We start from the raw sequence: 19,640 nt of genomic DNA, 5'->3' as shown, positions 1-19,640 counted from the left end.
ACACACACACACACACACACACACACACACACACACACACACACACAAACATATCCCTCATTCTTTTATTTACTCTTTCTGTATCTCACTCTAACTTCACACGCATCACATTATCAGGACTGTGGATTTTACCAGCAATATTTGACATTTTAAATCATGAGCATTGTAACACCAAGCTGGAGTACTGTCAGCATTTATGTTTTGCATTGGGAGATTTGGAGGGTAACTAGTTGAATGAAAGCACTGACCAGGAAGTAGGTCCTGTTCTTCCAGAGCAAACACAACTAAAGCTCGGTAGTGAACGGTTGTGAAAGAGCAAAAATACCATGTTTACTTTCCGCTTCAGTGAATCCAAAAAACAAACATAACCAAAGCAATAACAGAGAGAGGCGGCAAGTAGCAAAATCCCCTTCGGGACCGGAAGCAACAGGGTGTATGGGAAATGTGGTCTTAATTTAAAGGACCACTAACAAACGCTACCAAACTGCCTTGGCTTCCGCCCATGTTGGTCGAGACGGCGTTATTAACTGTGACCACCCGTAGAGCGCAGTGCAGAGCGGCGACCGTAACCTGAATTCATTACTGAGTGCAGGGTAGGAAATTTACATATTTTTTAGGGGGCAATTTTTGCCCCCACTGACTGAAATCCAGGGGCATTCAAAAGAAAATTGGGGGCACTTTTTGAAACTTGTGAAATAACATTTAACCTTTGTTCAAAATAATAAATATACTTAATTAGGCTTACAGTATATGAGCAATTGTCATCAAATGGCAATAATAAGACTATTAGGCAGTAGTCTACAGATTTAAAGTGTTTTCTTAGATTTTTTGAAGAAAATTTCTTTGTTATTTATTGTTATTGTTACATTTTTTAACTATTAACAATTATTAAGTCAACGTTGCCTTGATTACATCAGTCATTGTGTGGAATTTTTGAGAAAAACATTTTTATATCACCTTAAAAATTTCAAAAATGTGCCATTTGAATGTACAAATTCAGTTTTTGCTTAGTAAAATAACTTAATTGACTGTCAGTCAGGTATTATTCATTTCCAGCAACCCTCAAATCAAAGAATAAACACACTTTACGCACAATTTAGGTGTATTTTACCTTTAACTCACGAGATGCAGGTAGCATGTTTTATATTTAATGTGAATATAATTCATTTAATCTAATTTCCATTATGCAATATGTGTACTTTGTTGGCATCTTATTCTGAAAACCGGATGTTCGTCTGAAGAAACCGGATGTTGTCTCACGTTAATCTTTACACTACCTTTCAAACTCCTTCGCTCACTCCCGATCTGTGCCGTTTGAATGCGTTTACCGTGAATTTCAGCATATAGGTGTACTAACATGTAAGTATCTGCTGAGTTGACCGCAGTCTCGCAGTCACAGGTCTGATTAAGAAGCGCTCCATTTATTTATTTGTTTAGAACGTTCGGTTCTTCACGCACACGCAACATCAGTCAAGGCGAAAATTAAAACCATTCTATGCCAACTGGACCGGGTCATATAGGCCACGATGTTTTTGACAAGTTCATTAAATTATCATTATTATTGGAGGAAATTATGGGGGCATTTTTTGCCCCTCTCCTAGTGAAACAAATAGGGTCCAGATTGAAAAACAGTCTAACAGCATTGCTGTACCACTATGCTCCGATTCAGGGTGGATAGTTTACTTTTGCTGATTTTGCACTCTGCTTTGCAGCTCTGTGAGGCTGTAGCAGTGATTTGAGTGAAATGCTAACATCCGCAATTTTAGTACGCCAACGTATACTGTAAGTGCACACAGCCACACAAAAGCAAAAAAAACATGAGAATTCTGCATTCCTGTTTTTTCCCAAGCCCCCAAGAAGAGCGCCTGGCTTTGAAGAAAGTTTTAAATAGTGGCCGAACTGTGGGATTACAATTTCCAGGTCCATCACGTGAGGCCATTGGGCGTGCTTGCTCTATGGGCAAATGGATGCAGAACTTTGGTTAGATCCGAGAAATTTTATCGAATTATATACTTGGGTCACTGAGCAGCTTTCATACAAATGTGGGCACTACAAACTAACATCACTTTGTCACATCAAGGGAAGTGACAAAGAGTTTGGTTGTAACATTAGTATATCTAGCTTCCACCAGTAAAAGTGGACTACCGTCAATGAGCCGGGGCCGGGAAAGGCGCGCTGCCGACGGCATGTTCTAATTAGTTCGCAGTGTCCAGAAGCCCCTCCCCCGCTGCTGCACGAAGCAATATGGCTTGTTTATTTAAAGTTCATTCATATTTAACATGTCACATGTCCAAATTGCACTATATTAAACACTGCACGCCCCTTGGGTCCCCAGCAGTACACCCACCAAGTGTGAAGTAGATCAGAGGAGTGTTTCTCGAAATATACGAAGGACACACCCACATATACACGGACAGGCAGAGATTCGTCACATTAAAGTGAGATGATCAGCTGTCATGTAAAGTATATTTAATTTGCTACAACCTGCAAACCCCAGGTATGGTTCTTGAAATGCTCAAGCAGTGTCAGTACTCGTGTCCTCAGCTATAACGTCAAAGCAGAAACGTTTAGATGGAGGCAAGAGAGCAGGCGAACCAGAGTTCAGTGTGTTACGTTAACAGAGTCCAGCTGCTAACGTTAAAGACAGGAACAAACTTTGGGGGGAACTGTTTGATTCGCACAGCCCTTGTTAACTGTAATAGTATGACTACAACGCGCGTGTGTGTATCAGACTTGTTCCGGCTAAAGGCAGATGTTAGCTTTCTGTAAAAAGCTGGGAGATGATGAGACAGGAATATGTTTACTTTGTGCGAATGTGTGTGTGTGTGTGTGTCCACTCCCCATGTTTCCTGTGTTTGCTACTGAGCAGCAGCACCACACCAGGTCAGCTACCACGCCCTCGTATAAAACATTTCCACTGACCACAGACAAACTCTGGCCTAAAAATATAGCGGAGGCAGCACAGAGGGGGGGGAAAGAGCAGAACAGTGGGGGGGGAAATAAACGTGGATTCCACCTTCCGCTCGCAGGTAAATAACTTGTGTTTACCTCAAAGAGAGAGAGAGATTGCTAAGTTATTGGAGCTCGTCTTCAGTTAAAGTTAAAATCACATGCTGGAATAATATTGAAACAAAGTATTTATAAAATGGAGGAGAGCGGGTGTTTTGGAAAGAAAAGCATTAGTCACTTTCAGCACCTCGACCATGCTATGATGACCTAGTGTGTGTGTGTTTGTATGTGTGTGTGTGTGTGTGTGTTTGTGCCTATAATGGACATATCGTTTCAAAGAGAGTTCATGCCGAGGCCTGGTTTGGCACACACACACACACACACACACACACACACACAACTGCAACTTCAACTAAAAATGTAAAAGAACACCCCCACAGTCACAGTGTCTAAAGACACACAAACACCAGGATTTCACCTCCACACACCAGGACCCTTGGAGTGTGTGTGTGGGGGGGTTAATACAAAACACAAACAGAGGCCACTCCACTTCAAGGATTCACTCAGTACTGGGACACTCAGGAACAGGACATTGAGCGATAATACTGTCTCCATGCAGGGTCGGAGCTCATTCACTGCATGCTTTATATTTCCCTAAAAGTTGAAAAGAAGATCAACTTTATTGATCCCATTAGGTGAATTGGACACCTTGCAATGTTGTTTTGATCTGTTAAGATTTTTGACGATGACTTTTACGTGTTCAACTGGCCTGTGTGTTTATTTAACCCTCTGAACACCAAGCAGTTTCAGGGTGTTTTTCGCTCCAGTCACATTTTACTATCCGTGGCCTCGATTTTCACTGCAATATAAAAGTCCTGCATCTCTGTGAAAACAGCACAATCATGGCTTGAAGTAGAGAGAACTCAGAGTTGTCTTTTGTGCAGAATAACTCAATTACCATGCCATAAATCATAAAATCAATTTCTTTAATCATTTATTTTACAAAAATTGGAAAACAATGGATTCTATATACAGTATATCCAACATTTTTAAGTGTCCAAAAGTGTGAACACTTAAAAAATATGAAGGCTCCACGTGCTATATAAACATAGCACAAAAAGTAAGGAAATTTGTGTTTGGTCGATTATTTCTTTGTTGTAACAATGCTTCTTCGTAATAAATCTTATACAGTTGGAAAGCCTGTTTATTTCCCTTTTAAATGGTGCCACATTTGTAAGGAACATGCATTTGTGGGATGAGCAGCAGAGCTGAGTATGTGTGTTGCGCCCATGAAAAATGTGCCAAATCTTCTCTGCCAGTGCAAACAGAGCGGGGTTTATCAGAGACTACCTCCAGAATGTGGGAGTGGAGAGGATGGAATGGCCTACAGGACATTGTCGCTCTTTATATCACGTCACCTGACTTCCCCTTTTTGCTCCCGTCATATTTTACTATGGCCACAAGAAGTCGCCCCTAAAAATGATCGTAACCATGGGGCGTTTTTTGGGGGTAGGACATTCTTGGAATAACACTATAGTGAGACAACTAAATTACAGTTGTGACTTCAATTCATTAAGTCCAACTCTTAAATTGTAACCATATTTGTTGGTCAAAATGAATACCTGTAGGACCTTTACATTGGGACTACTGCATGCTACAGATTCAAACTGAGCGTTCTATCTAATGACATGCTGCTACACACATTAGGGGTTCTTAAATAACGTCAGCTGAGCGTTTACAGTATTTGACAGACACACGGAGCTGTATGGGTGTAGGATGTGACAGGCGAAGTTTCTTTGGCTTTTGATGGTGTTTGTAATTGATGATGATAACAGCCAGGTAGACAGAGCTCCCTGTACTTAAGAGTTCCCACATGCCCCTGGGCCGTCATTAAAAAAGCTTCACCGTACCTCCAATTTCCTGCTTTGGTTTGTTTAAAGTGAGAATTCCTCCATGTGCAAGTTTTTGTTCACAAATACATGTCTGTGCATATGTGTCTATAGTTGTGTGTGTGTGCGTGTGTGTGTGTGTGTGTGTGTGTGTGACAGCAGCCTCAGTCTGCTTCCTCTCCTCACACAACTCCAAATAAACGCATGCGGCTTCCATTGGTCCACTCCACTCTGTTTGTCTCTCTGTGTTTATTTTTCTCTTTCTCTCCACTCAACGTTCACAACTCCCCCCATCCCGTGCTCCCACAATCCATTGCTCTCTTTGCCTTCCCTCTCTCTCAACACATAGCACACTGTATACAGATATCATGTGTGAGCCATGTGATCATATCAAACAATGGCATTACTTTACTTTATATCCTGCCATTTCGCATTGATAAACAATATATGAAGATATATATATAGAGAGATTGATTATTAAATGTCTTCATAGGAGACATGCAACCTGACAAATACAGTATAATAATAAACACTCATATTTTCTTACATTATAATATTATATAAACCATTTATGCAATGTTTATAAACTGCCTATACATCTGTGTAGCCTTTGCTAAATAGATGTAATAAGTAAAGTGTTACTGAATGAGGATACCAATGGGAGTGTTTCTCATGCTCCCATCTCATTCGTGATTACAATAGAAATGTGATAACGAGGTATGACTTATGATGAAATATCATAAGTCAAATAAAAAGAAAAAAATCTTTCCAATTCATTTACAACACAAAAAGGTCCTTGTCATTTTTCAAGCAAAAAAGCCAAACATTCTTTGGTTCCAGTTAGGGCTGTCAGATATCAGTTTCACTTCACGATTATCGTGGCCAAAATAATTACGATATTATTTATTTGAAAACAATTAACAATGCAATCAGTCAAATTTATCTTTAACTTTGTTTATTGCGCATTTTTGTCTGTAACATAACTGTATATGCAAAATAAATTAAGAATATTTACACAATATTTTCATATGTGTATTAGGGCTCCACATTAAGGGTTTGCCCGATTGCCACTGGCAACCATTTTGAGAAATTGGCAACCAACTCTTGCCCTTTGGTTGCCATCCGTGGCAACCATTTGTTAACGTTTAAAAATAGGAATAGCAAAAGGCAAAACATGGACCCAAAAATAAATATTTTTTTGATATTGGGGTGAAATTAAAATATTGCTATTAGTCAGAACTGGAGTGCTGCATGTGATAACACTGCACATGTGTTGGTGCGTTTACTTGTGTGCCCACAGGCATCTGTTTTAGAAATAATGGCGAAGCAAATTAAGTTGTTTGACTGTGGGGTAAAAAGTTCATCACAAACAACACACACAACATTACAAACAACTGTGCAAATTGATTCAACTGTCAAAGTGCAGTCTTGGGAGGTGAGGTATCCTGGTATCTTTGAACTGGACGGAGCTCTTTTTTGCAAAACATGTTCAACATGTAAGATCAAGTGTCATATTTTCATTATTAAGCTGACATACAGCTGCATAGTATATTAATTAATCAAAATATAAGGTGACTACAAAAGCAACCATTTTTTCCATTTCGGCGACTATAAGCTGATGCCTGAGTGTGCCCTAGTATTGAGCCTTATAATGATATCAATATTACATTTTTAAATATCATGGTTATCATCAGTACTGTCATAATTTGTTGACACCCCTACGTAAAGCTTCTCTAACGTGAAACTTTGCTGCTTTTCTTTTTAAGATGTGTCTATAAACTGAATACCCTCAGGTTCTGCACTGGGTTTACTGGAGAAAACTACACCTTGGACTTTTGGTATTTTTTTTATACAATTTAACTAATTGATTAATCAAGAAAAAAATCTCCAGATTGAACACATAATGAAAATAGTTGTTATTTTCATCCTCAAAGGCATCACATTATACTGAATACAAGAGTTACCAGCTGCTAAACTGCACTACACTGAGCCCCGCATGTTGGAGCGCCATGTCTCATCTGCCCATTACCTCCTGTTGATTGTAATCCCTACCATTAAATACTACATAAAGCCTTCCAGGAGCTGCCAGCCGCAGTTTCTCCACCACAGTATTAAGATTCTTTGTAAATAGTTTGTTTGATCAAAATGGTTTATGTTTCTTGCCCACAGTCAGCCCACTATCGCCCGGTCGTCCTGCTCCACAGTTCACAGAGACTCTTGCGACCAAATATTATCTTGGAGCGCCAGGCATGGCGTCCGCATGAGATGGTGTTTAAAATTCCCCGCTTACTGCCAACTCCAACTTTTGCCAGGAAATTCGTGTTGAGCTCAGAGAAGAATTTACAAGCGTATTGTTTTCGCTCTGTTTTGGCGGGGGCCACGTTGGTCCAAAAGGCACAATTAATAAATCAGACGGAACCGGTCAACTCGGAGGCAATCATTTGATATCTAATACAGCAACCAATCAACCTCTGCACTGTTGCTGCAAATCACACGCAGGAGTTTCTTTAAATGAGACGTACGCTGTATTAGTTTAGTAATATCAATGGCACAAACTCAGCACACATTTATATCCCTTCTCAGAGTCAGCAGGTAACCCAAGACTTTCACTGACAAGCCAGATCCTCCATTTTGGAGATAGTCAAATTTCCCAAACTGGAACCGAGCTTCTCCATTCTACATGTCACCGTCGGGCCTGTGGGCCATGCCTGACCCATGTGGTCATGGCCCTTCCACATCATGACAGATCAGGAACATTTGCTGCGAGAGCTGTTTCCCAAACTCGAGATAGGGAGCTTTCGGGCCAGAGTCTTCCACGTTCTCGTCTGGATGTGCTTGAGACAGAGCGCAGCACAACAGAGTGGAAACACACCATAATGGAACAAACAATTGTTGCTCGGCTTAATTACCTTCCAGGCGAGTATCAGGGAGAAAGAAATGTACCGTGAGCTAACACTTACCATACGCAAAGCAACACCGACCGTCTTTCCTTCTCACACACAAAACAGTTGCTTGAGAGATCATTTGTATAATAGTATAATTTGAGAAGCTGGTTGTTGGCGGTTACAGTTATGGTAAATGATCACATCACATCATGGTGAGATTAAAAGCAGACGATCTCTGGGGATCAATAAAGGCTTACCTTCTCTTACATTTCCAGCAAAACGGCAAAGCTCAATTCTGTTATAAAGCTCTACACAGGTTGGAGATGAACGGGAAAAGATGTGACACGAATGTGGCGGCAGGTTTTACCCCCAGGGGAAGGCCAGCATTACATTTATGTATGTGCACGCACACACCTTAGTCTCTCATAGAACAACAGGGGTTCTTAGCTGGATGAAGTAAACATTACACGGAGCCTCTTTCCTCTATTAGTGGAAACACATGACTTTAGGCCAGGAGACCACTGTTCGTGTCACAAACAAAACTAAACGCCGTCCCCGCCACATCCAAAGCTAACACTAGAGGGATTCCTAGAGTGTCATAGTTTGAAGCTTAGGGCCACTAACCAAGCGTCGGTATTTGACCAGTTAGGAGTGAGAATGTGTTGGACCAGATGTCATGATGATAGAATGTTCATTACAACCATAAGAGGCTTGGACTTGGACTTTGCCTACCAAAGATATGAGGGCTGACTTGGACTCTAGCTCAAAAACTTGCGACTTGACTTTGACTCTTGCTCAAAGATTCGAGACTTGACTTTGCCGCTCAAAGACTTGTGACTTGACTTCGACTCGAGTTCAAAGACTTGTGACTTGACTTCGACTTGAGTTCAAAGACTTGAGACGTGACTTAGACTTGCACCTCAAAGACTTGAGATTTGACTTGAAATCTAACTCAAAGACTTAACATTGACTATAGCTCAAAGATTTGAGACTTGACTTATGCTGCGTTCACACCAAATGCAAAGCGAAATTTTGCGTTGCATTACTCGCAGGAGTTTAGTTGCGGGGTCATTTGTGATTATTCGCGTCATTTGCGCCGGAGAGGAGGAGTGGCTTGTCTCCATGGAAACCATTATCAAATAAGCCATTTATTTCCACCATCAACCATGGAAGAAATAAGCACTATTTCTGCTTTTTACAATTCCCACATATCCCGGGAAACTAAACGCCATCTTGTCTGAGTTCATAACATCATCCGGAGGTGCTCCGTAGATTTTATCGAGCTGTATTCACTGTATATACCAAGCCACAGGTCGGCTGGTTTACTACAGCTGTATGAACCCAAAATAAACAGATTTTGATCTGATTTAATTGCAATAAACGGATAAAAGGGACGCCGAAATATCTACATAATGATGCCGATTTGTAAATAGTCTGGCTTCATGTTTTGTTAGCTCTCTCTGCAAGACGACAAGCAAATAACTTTTAAAATACTTGTTTTCTCAATGGAGCTCGGATCGATGTTGCTAGGCTTTGCTGACATTGTAACAGCTCCATCAACAGTCAAAATAATATCATCTAGGCGTAAATACGGCAGCATAGTTATTGTTTGTACCCTATGATTCATAGACATACATTTATACACATAGTTTCGTCTGGTGTCTACTTATGAGTTATCGTAGAGCTCTGGGTGAACACCTACGGCTACAATATTTTTTCCTCCATAGTTTTTGATTCAACAACAGCAGGACATCAGTGATGACTGGAGGAGGATCTCAACGCTGATATGCTTTTGCGACACAGCGTCACGCAAATTTCTCGCCCATGTGGGAAAATTTCAACTCTCGCGAATGAGGCAATTATTCATTCGCGTCATTTGCGTATTTGCATTGTTTTTGTATGTAATGTAGTCGGGTCAAACATTTGGGTCACGTTTGGTGTGAACACAGCATTAGACTTGCCCCTTAATTAAAGACTTAAGACTTGACTTAGCCTCTAGCTCAAAGACTTGAGACTTTGAGCAAAAAAGTACTTGTCGGCATCTCTGTTTTTGCGACGCATGTGTTTGGGAATTTGTTAGCACGCCACTGGGTAAATGAGACTTGGATTGGTATAGTTTTGCAGTTGTTGAAACGCAGCCATCATTTACTTCAATTCATCAAGACTTTTCTCTGTGAGGTATGCGAGGAAAACAATGTTTTCTTCAAGAATTCAAGGTACCACAGGGTAAGTAATAATATATGAATGATCATTTTGGGGTGATATTTTTTTTTTTTTAAGTAAAAGTACCACATGTAAAAAAATCATTACATGTAAAAGTCCTGCCTTCAAAGCCCTACCTAAGGAAAAGTAAACAAGTGTTATCGTCACTACTATGCTACACACATCTTCAATAACTGTTGTACAGCCCTTATAAAATGTGTGAGCTTAATATTGTCTGTCTGATTGTCTGTATGTTGTCAGATTAATCCACTGTCTTTAAACGGAGTGTTAGAGGTCCTAATCTGGTTTAATCTCTTTATTTTACCTTTGGAGGATGAAATAAAGCGAGTGACTCAAAGAAAACAAGGTGAAAAAAACGGGCCACGGCAGGGAAGATGGAAAAAAACATGCGCAAGGAGATTCCTGTGGGACACCGGGATGCTGCTTCTATTCCTGGGCAGGAGACGGAGAGGAGACAAGTGTCCGATTGAGGATCTCTGGACGGGGTGGGGGCTGTGTGGTGGTGGTTAAAGGCTCAGAAAAGCCTGCCAGAGCAGGGCAACGGGAAAATACCACAACCGTATTCGCTGCTTGTTTACCGTAAACATCCCTCTGACAGGAGCAGGAATTACACATGTTGACGCAGTAATTACTTTGATTTAGCTAAGATATAGATTTTTGACATTTAATTTAATTTGTATGAATATATGGTGAAATAATGTACTTTCAGCATTTTTTTGAAGAATAAGGAATTCTAAATATGTTTTTACTGCTAAAAAAGGGAAATTAGTCACTGGAATTTGGTAATTTGATTTGCATTTGTAATCTGTGGTCTCATTCTGTGGTGCAACTTTGCAAATTCACCGTATAAAAACAGAACTCTCAATGGCTGTCCCCTGAATTCTATCCCGAAACCTTCATAAACAGTTGCAGTGAGATATATTCACATGCTGGTTCATAGGGTTTTCAGTGAGCAAACACACTTCTATTTCTGCATCTCTTTCACCTCTTTTTGCGACAGAGAATCCTCTAACATCCCTGACGCCGGCTCCTGACACGCCCTCATGCTGACCATGCCGACACTGTGAGGAGCGCCCAGGGAGAAGAGGGAGAGGATAAAGGAGAGGTCACTCTGCTGCAGCCTCTTCCTGTATTTGATCTCCCTCTCTCCTCCCCCTCACTTTTCATCCCTTACCACGTTCCCCCAGCACCTCTTTCTTTTGTGCCATCTCAAAGATGACAGATGACTCTCCTCTCGTCCCATCTTTGAACTTCACCGCCACACTGTCCCCATTCACAGCCGCATGCATGTGAGCATTGTGCTTTGCGAATGTGTGTGTGTGTGTGGAGGGGGAATAAGGAGGCCTCCTCACCTCGGGATCACCGCTCCCTCAGACTGAGCCCATAAATTAAATGGCGTAATGGGTCGGGGATGCCAGGGTAGTGGGGTCAAACGATTTAAAGAAATCCAATGCCACTGTGGGTATGGAGGGAGACCGGACGAGCCAGAGGCATGATGTCAGTGCCCTCGAATCCCACGTCTCCTTGTGATCCAGAGAGCCTGTCACAGGGTCACGCACAAGGGAGAATACTTTTTAGGAGGCACTGAGTCGACAGCAAAGAGCAGGGGCGTAAATTAGGGGAGATCCATTTCAAGACTGAAGTAGCTTTATGTTCAAAAGGATCAACACGAAAGTGATCAAACCATTTTAACCAGTGCCCTGGGCAGTGTGGACTGATATTTATTTCACTTAAGACATGAATGTAGTGTGTGTGTGTGTGTGTGTGTGTGTGTGTGTGTGTGTGTGTGTGTGTGTGTGAACCTGTAGGACAGCCTGTTGGGGACATTGATGGTAAAAAACAAAAACCACAAAACCACAAATGTCAACTTCATGGTGGTACCACAGCCATTAGCATTAGGAATCACCCATTTATGGATATCTGTACCTGATATGATGGTAATCCATCCAACAGTTGCTGAGATATTTCAGTGGAAGAGCCGACATTAGCATCCATTGAGCACTGCCACTAACATGGCTGAAAGCTGTTGAAAATGTCATATTTTCATTGGCCATTTAGAAAGAATTTCTCAGGCTACACAAAAGTATACCCAAGTACATTTTACGTGTCTGTTCCTGAGGGCCCATCAACTCATAATCCATCCACTCCTAAAGAATCATATTTACAGAAATAACGTGTCTGCAAGTCATGACTTTTACTATAATGAGATGAAACGTCTGCATTGAGCTGTCTTTGACACATCCACTCAGGAACAGTGGGGTAAACACCTCTTCCATTAATATTACACCAACCAGAGCAAAGCAGCACTGATCTATCGATTTCTTTCCCACAACTTTGCATGAATTCCACAAATAATAAACAAATGCTTTATCGCACTCTCAAGTCATTGTAGCAAAGTGATCTAGTTACCCAAAATAATTTTCGACAATGTAATCCCTGTGTTTAGTTCAAGATTGAGCAAGGAGCATCAAGTAGCTTTACATAACCCTGAAACAAAGCTCAATGTGTTTTCTTTGCTTCTCTCAAGTGATTACGTTCCAGAAAGCGGCAGAAAACATCTCTCACTGTACTCGGCGTCTCTGTTCCAGTCTTACCATCAGAGCGGTGGATGCAGGTGTGCTGGTTGTCGCTGAGGAAGAAGCCATCCGTGCACTGACACTCGTAGCTCCCCATGGTGTTGACGCACACTTGCTGGCACCCGCCGTTGTTGTCCACGCACTCGTCCACATCTGTTAGGATTGGAGACGCACAGAGAGAGATAAAGTCAACCACGGCAGCACGGTGGAACAGCAGCCGATTCGGCTTCATAAACAAACGTGTGTCCGTCAAAGTTTATATGAACATGTCTGATCAGAGGGATGGCGTCAGCGTCGGGAATGTGAGGGTCACGCATGCTTACGCGCACAAACACACAGAGGGCAGACGGGAAGTCCTAACAGGCTTCTGATCCTGGCACCCCAAGGTGGCTGTACAAACTCCTGGCACCAGGCTGTAACGGGGATCTGACAAGGTGAGCATCACAGTGTGTGTGTGTGCGCAGATGCTGGTGCAAGAGTGTGTTTATAGGGCCTCCGCTGTGCTGCTGAAAGACCAGTAAATTTCCAATGGGGCATTTTGATGGGGGCTGAAGTGAACTGCAAACTTGTAACACCCTCAACTGACTTTAACGGGGATCAAACACGACTACCCGGGTTTGTGTGTGTGTGTGTGTGTGTGTGTGTGTGTGTGTGTCTGTGTGTGCGTGATCCCAGTGGCTGACTGGAATGACTTTCCACTGTGTTTAGTCTGAGGTTCTGACAGGCAGGTTACACAAACAGACATACTGCAAAGAATGAAAGAAAGAAAAGACAGACAAAGACAAAAAAATGTACAACTTGGTGTTTATCGCGCCAGACACCATGTCCAACCTAGTTTTACCTGAGCCTATACACGCTTTGATCTAATAGTTACCATCAAGCCAGGACAAAAGCCATATATGGCGTTGTTTCAAAGCAACGCTTGAAGGGTTCATTCAACATGTACGACATGTTCTGATCGGCCATGCCTAAGACCATGGGAAATGCGATTTTGTCAAATGATCCTGCCGCATCAACTATCAAGTCAGTACACTCCAAGATCGGATCTTGCTCGCATTGGGATCCAATTGGCCAGACCAGATGCCGAGGTGGCCCAACGTAGGTCTGGCACATAGACTGTATATAAGAAAGTGGACCCAGTCACTGTTACGTCACTGTTTGAAGTCTTGAGTTGAAGACTTGAAACTAGAGAATCAAGACAATGAACTCATGTTTACTGAGGTAATACATTTTTGCAACCAGAGGAGTCGCCCCCTGATGGCCATTAGAAAGAATACAAGGTTAAGGCACTGCCACATTGGTTTCACTTCTCAGACCCAAAGGTTGCCGCCTGGTCTCACATCATCTTCCCCCCCCACACAGCCGAAGAGAGGAGGAAATAATTAGGGTAACTTTGCACAGTCCATCCTGGAAGACATTCATGGTGTGTCGCTCACTTTTATACGGAACTTGAAAAAGAATAAAAACGAGAGCTTAACAAGTTAAAACTGTTAAACTTTCTTACCTCTGCACAACTTCCAGTCAGTGGCTGACGTGGCCGTGTTTGCTGGATTGTAAGTTTTGGAAAGCTACAAAAACTGCTGTTGTTGCAGCAAGTCATCCCCCTCTCTCTCTCTCCCCTGTCTCCCTTATCAATTAGAAACGCCACAAAAATACATCTTGTCAGGATGTATTTCTTATACTCATCTATCTCGTTTCTTCTTGTAACAGTTCACTGAAAGCGTCCCCCAAATACATTTCGTAGGACGGAGATCAGCTCCAAGAGGATCTTGGAGCTGATCTCCTACAGTTACGGAGCCCTAGACTGAGTGCATTTAAGAGGAGGGGAGGCCAAAAACAGAGGATAGAAAGAGAGTAGTTGTGCACAGTGCAGAGATGAACACATACTGTTGTAGTTACTGTATACAGCTGTTGGAGCCTCTGCCAAACACTTGCCAACTTCTGACTCTACTGTACCCTTTTATCACCTGCTACCACCCTTCCAAAAACACAATAAGACAACTCTTACACTGCTGCTTCTAGACTGAAATCAAGGGTTCTACTTTACTTTAATCTAGTTTTTCCAGACCATTTCGTGATTTGATTTAAGGATTATGGTTAGGATTATGATTAAGATTCACCTTATTAACCCATATTTTAAGATTCCAATCTTACCAAAACCTGGTCAATTATAAGAAATAATTCAACAATAAGTCAATACACTTCCCTATTTTGCGGATATGTTTGGGATCAAATCTTGGTTGCTGGAGAACCACCCCAACCCCATTAGCTCTATGTCCATAATTTTCCCTGAATGTACCCTGGATGATGCATGAACGAGAGTGCAATCGAACTTAAAGCTGGCTTCACTCGCTCCCGGACTCATACGCCCATAAACCTCCAGTTCCTGTGTAAATATACTGGTGTATTAGTGTCCTCGCTGAACTCTGGGCTTTGTTTTCATTTCACTTCCGAACGGCGTTTTAAGCAAAACTCATGGTTTAACAGATGTCATAAATGTGACTGAGGCATTTTATTTTCAGGCTGGATAAGGGGGGAGAGAGGCAGAGAGAGAGGCAGAGAGAGAGAGAGAGAGAGAGAAGAAATGCAGCCATCTCCAAGTCCAACTACTCTGCCAACATTTCTGCATAAACACAGGCCACAGGGCCATTTTGCAAGTTTCAACCGAAGCCCCTCTGTTTTGTTTGACTGTGCTTGTGTAAACTTGCGTACAATTTTGTTTAGACACAACTAGGATGTGCTTGACACATCCTAGTGGGGGGGGGGTAAAGATGCAAAACAAGTGAATAAAGTCATTTCAAAATGTCTTCTAGATGATTGATTTCTAGAATGTTTGATCATGAGGAAAACGCTGAGGAAAACCACCAGTAGAAACCACACAAATGTGCAATATTTACCCTATATTCTACCAAAATTAGCGCATATGTGCAGTTTTTTTTCAAATACAGGACAACCCGCTAAAAATAGGTGATAGACACCTGTCCCATTGCTGGTGGCTTTGAGGAGAGCAAATTATTTGTATGTTTTGTACATTAATCAATTCTGATAGTTGTCCAAATCTCTGTTGATTTTATTATCTCTCGCCAGGAGAAACATTCAATCTATCACGTGTGTGCGTGTGTCCGGGAGTCCATGAGTGAGTGTGTGCCTCTGTGTCCATCCACGGTTAATCTCACATTCTGCTGCAGCAAACTGCATAATGCTGCCGGCCAGTTATGGCTGTACGCTCAAAGACTTTGCGTGGTAGCGGTGAGCCACACTTACTCGAAACACCTTTTATTGCACTGCCATTGGCCGCTAGTGACAACACGGCTGAGTGCATCTCCAACCCCCCATTTGCTACTCTGTGCACACATTGAGGGGGGGGGGGGGGGGCGACGTTTGCGGTGTGTTTGGCTAACAGCTAACGGAGCTACCAGCACAAACACTGCTGTAACTCGCCACTGCTAGGCGTGCAGATCGTTTTTAAACTTTGCCTGAGTTTATCTGCCCCTTCCCTCCCACCTCCTGTCCGTTACATGCTGGACCTCTCCGTGACATACCGCGGCCGCTGGCTCCCCGCTGCGCCGCAACCTCTCAGATCTCGCCATGGAATGAAAAGGATGTGTCAGAAGGAAAATAAACTTGCGCAAGCTGCACCGGACGTTCACAGAGGGCACCGAAAGATCGACACATTGGGCCCAGCTGTGTCCACGCCAAAACCAAATAAATAAAGTCACAATCAAGAAGAAGAAAGGAGCCGAAACAGGACCGCTCTTTAATCAGAGCACAATTACGCAATCTTAAATCAATTAGTGCCCTAACTTGTTGACACAGTGCATCTGGGACATGATGGAGTGACTTCCTGCCCCCTCACGCAAACTGATTTATTTTTCTTTTTTTTCTTCCAAACTCAATCTTCTGAAGTGCCGTTTGTCGTTTGAGTCTTGTTCAGAACACCACAAGGTTCTGAGGTTTCTCAATATCATGCTTCGGGTCTATTAAATGCCACAGTCTTTGTTGCTTTTCACAAGCGGGCCCAGAGCGTGCGAGAAAAGTAAGAACTAAATAGAGTGTGAACTTTGACGGAGAAACAAACAAGTCGGATAAAAAATGTTGTTTTCAGATGGAGCTGTTGCACTTTGATGCTGCAGTTTACGATTTAAGAGTGTCACTCTGAATGGTTACACACCACAATACACTACTTAGCTTCAGCGTTCGACTTGAACCCAAAAGCTCACGGCAACAAATGTCTTCTGAGCAGGGACCTGACATTATGTTCCCAGCCATGATTAGTGAGTCTGAAAGCAGGATCCCACATTTTACCAGCCACGGAAGACACATGATTTTCATTTGACTGCATCTTTGAACTAATCACGGCCGATTTCCAGTCATGGGGCTGCCGTGCTGTGTTATGACAGCTCGTTGTACGAGAGACGAGACACTTTCTGTCTCTGGGTGTACACAGACTGCCAGTATTAATTGGGACGAGAGAGCGTGTGCGATCGTGTGCCCTCATTCATACAGTAAATCTCCTGCTGAATGAGACACTTGAGAGCGAGACATTATGACAAACACTGAGGCCCTTGTTGACGAGCGGCGTGACGGCGACAGTTGGAGCTGCGCTTGAACTGCTGTTTGACAATAGGCCGACGTGTCAGTCTCTCAGAGGCCTGTTTATATGGTTACCATGCATCACAGGGCACTCTGCAGTCAGTGATGACAGTAGACATAAAGCATCGGAGAGGCTGGTGACGATGTGTTGTCCATGAGTCAATACACAGGAACGCATTACCCATTCTGCAGTGTAGTATATCTTCTAAAGTGGGCTAAATATAGCTCTTACAAAACCCATACCTGAAATACAACCTAATCCCCTGGATAGCACCGTCCTCTGCCAGCAGTCCTATTATGTATTCTTCTTATGGGGTTTAAAATGTGAAATTCAATTATTTTGTTTCAAAATGAGATATTCCACATTTGCAAAAACAGACATACTGCTGGAATCAGAGTAAGCCACATAATACAAACTCCTATTATATATGAGTCATGTCAACATCTTTGCTTACAAACAGCCTGGGGTTTTAAAATATTGACTGTGTGGTGCAATTCAGGAAGCAACTTTGTTTAATCTGAAATGAACACACAGCAAAGTGAGACCATGCCAGAAGTAGGCTTTCACCTGGTCCAAAAACAACCGAGCATGGACTTAAGAATCAATTGATTTGCAATGACCAGTATCTAAAACTCACAATGAACACATTCTCACTCCCAACTCGTGGAATACGATCGCTTGGTCAGTGACCCTGACCCTCTAATTTACAGCATCAGTTTTGGACGTGTCACGGACGGCGTGTCACCATACGCTCGTTATGCATATAGTGTCTTTTCAAAATAAACTTCCATCTTGACAAGAAGTTAGGTTTTTGCAACAAAATCCATTAGTTAGAGTTAGAAAAAGATTGTGTTGAAAGCCTGGTGTGTCTCATACAGACACTAAAGGGTGCCTCGGAGCGTTGGTGTCAGACGCCATGGGGCACTGACCAAACATTGGTATTTGACGAGTTGGGAGTAAAAATGGCTTTAACAAGGATTCAATCATGTCTGTCCAATTGCAAAAGACACTTGATCACACAGGGTTCAATGTTAATGATTTTTTCCAGGCAAGTGGGTCAGAAATCTACTTGCCCAAAGTAGATTTTACTTGCCCCTCTAGAAACAGTTTTATTTATTAGTAGTTATCAAATAACAACAAAGACTAAAGTTACTCATCATGTTTAATCTTTCTTGTGAGCTTCTAGGTTTACTCGCCCTGCGTGGCATTTTACTTGCCCAAGGCAAGCCGGCAATCCTTTTTATTGAGCCCTGTCAATGTGACATATTGTAGCAGAGGTAAAAGTATAGCACTAGGACACCGATACAAAAAGACTCTCCATTTGCTCCTTTAAAGCATCACTTGATTCATATAAGACAATGTACTAATGGTCTAAAAGAAAGGCTTAGGTGCACCATGTCACAATATCTTGCATCAGAGGACATTGGCAGCAGAAACTGCCAATCAGTCATGCCAGTGAAATGTTACCTACGTCAGAATTTATTCAGTTATGGCATTCCCATAATTCATCTAGCATGTCAACTATTTTTCAACAAAGGTATAAAAACCACCATGAACGAGCGTAAAAACTTTCTTTGGCGATTGAGGCGGTTTTATCAAATGTTGCCGTTTTCATACAGTATGTCAGGATCCAGGATCCCTGTCTGACCCGTTGTGTGTGTCCTCTGTTTCCCCTGATCTCCTCTCCTCATGTGTCCTGTCATTCCCCTGTTTGTTATTGTGTGCCATGTGCTCTGTGTTTGTCCTCTGTCTCCAGACACCTCCCATGGCCACACCCTTGATTGTGCACAGCTGAGGACACTTCAGCTAATCACCTCCTGCAGGCTGACACACCAGACTCAGGTCCCACTAACGATTCCCCTGGCACTATATAAACTCTGGTCCTGCAGTCTAGGGTTGTCAGGTCGTACCGTCTTTCACCCACTTCAACCCTGTATCACCTTCTGCCTCAAGCACCTGCCTCTGGTGTCCGTCGGTTCAGGAATCCCCCGTGTCCTCCGGTGTCGAGCCACGGGACTCACACCGTCGATCTGCCTACTCTCTGGTGTCGGACCACGGGCTCCACACCGTCCTGTCTTCTCTATTCAGGCTAAATAAAACCTATTCTATTAACTTCTGTCTCCTGTGGTCTTGGTATTGGGTCCTAACCGTGAACTCCCGTGACACAGTATTTCTAATGCGATACTTCAAAATGCATATACAGTTGTGTGAAAAAGTGTTTGCCCCCTTCCTGATTTCTTATTTTTTTGCATGTTTGTCACACTTAAATGTTTCAGATCATCAAACAAATTTAAATATTAGACAAAGATAACACAAGTAAACACAAAATGCAGTTTTTAAATGAAGGTTTTTATTATTAAGGGGGAAAAAAAATCCAAACCTACATGGCCCTGTGTGAAAAAGTGATTGCCCCCCCCCCTGTTAAAACATAAATTAACTGTGGTTTATCACATCTTTGGAAAGCTGAGTTCAATTTCTCTAGCCACACCCAGTCCTGATTACTGCCACACCTGTTCTCAATCAA

General features: G+C 42.4%; 1 protein-coding gene across 2 annotated transcripts in view; it reads right to left on the bottom strand.

Annotated features, from left to right (window-relative positions):
- The window catches only part of scube1 (signal peptide, CUB domain, EGF-like 1), a 114,786-nt gene that overhangs the window by 67,124 nt on the left and 28,022 nt on the right, over positions 1 to 19,640 (bottom strand). For both annotated transcript variants that reach the window (XM_031869908.1, XM_031869909.1), the window contains exon 4: positions 12,541 to 12,675. In XM_031869908.1, the coding sequence (XP_031725768.1) occupies positions 12,541 to 12,675 (135 nt within the window). The remainder of the gene's footprint in view (positions 1 to 12,540; positions 12,676 to 19,640) is intronic.

Source organism: Anarrhichthys ocellatus, unplaced genomic scaffold (genome assembly GCF_004355925.1).
Source record: "Anarrhichthys ocellatus isolate YVR2014 unplaced genomic scaffold, GSC_Weel_1.0 scaffold49, whole genome shotgun sequence".
NCBI classification, from domain to species: Eukaryota; Metazoa; Chordata; class Actinopteri; order Perciformes; family Anarhichadidae; genus Anarrhichthys; species Anarrhichthys ocellatus.
The sequence above is the reverse complement of the archived record's forward strand: the minus strand, read 5'-3'. Positions and strand labels throughout refer to the sequence as shown.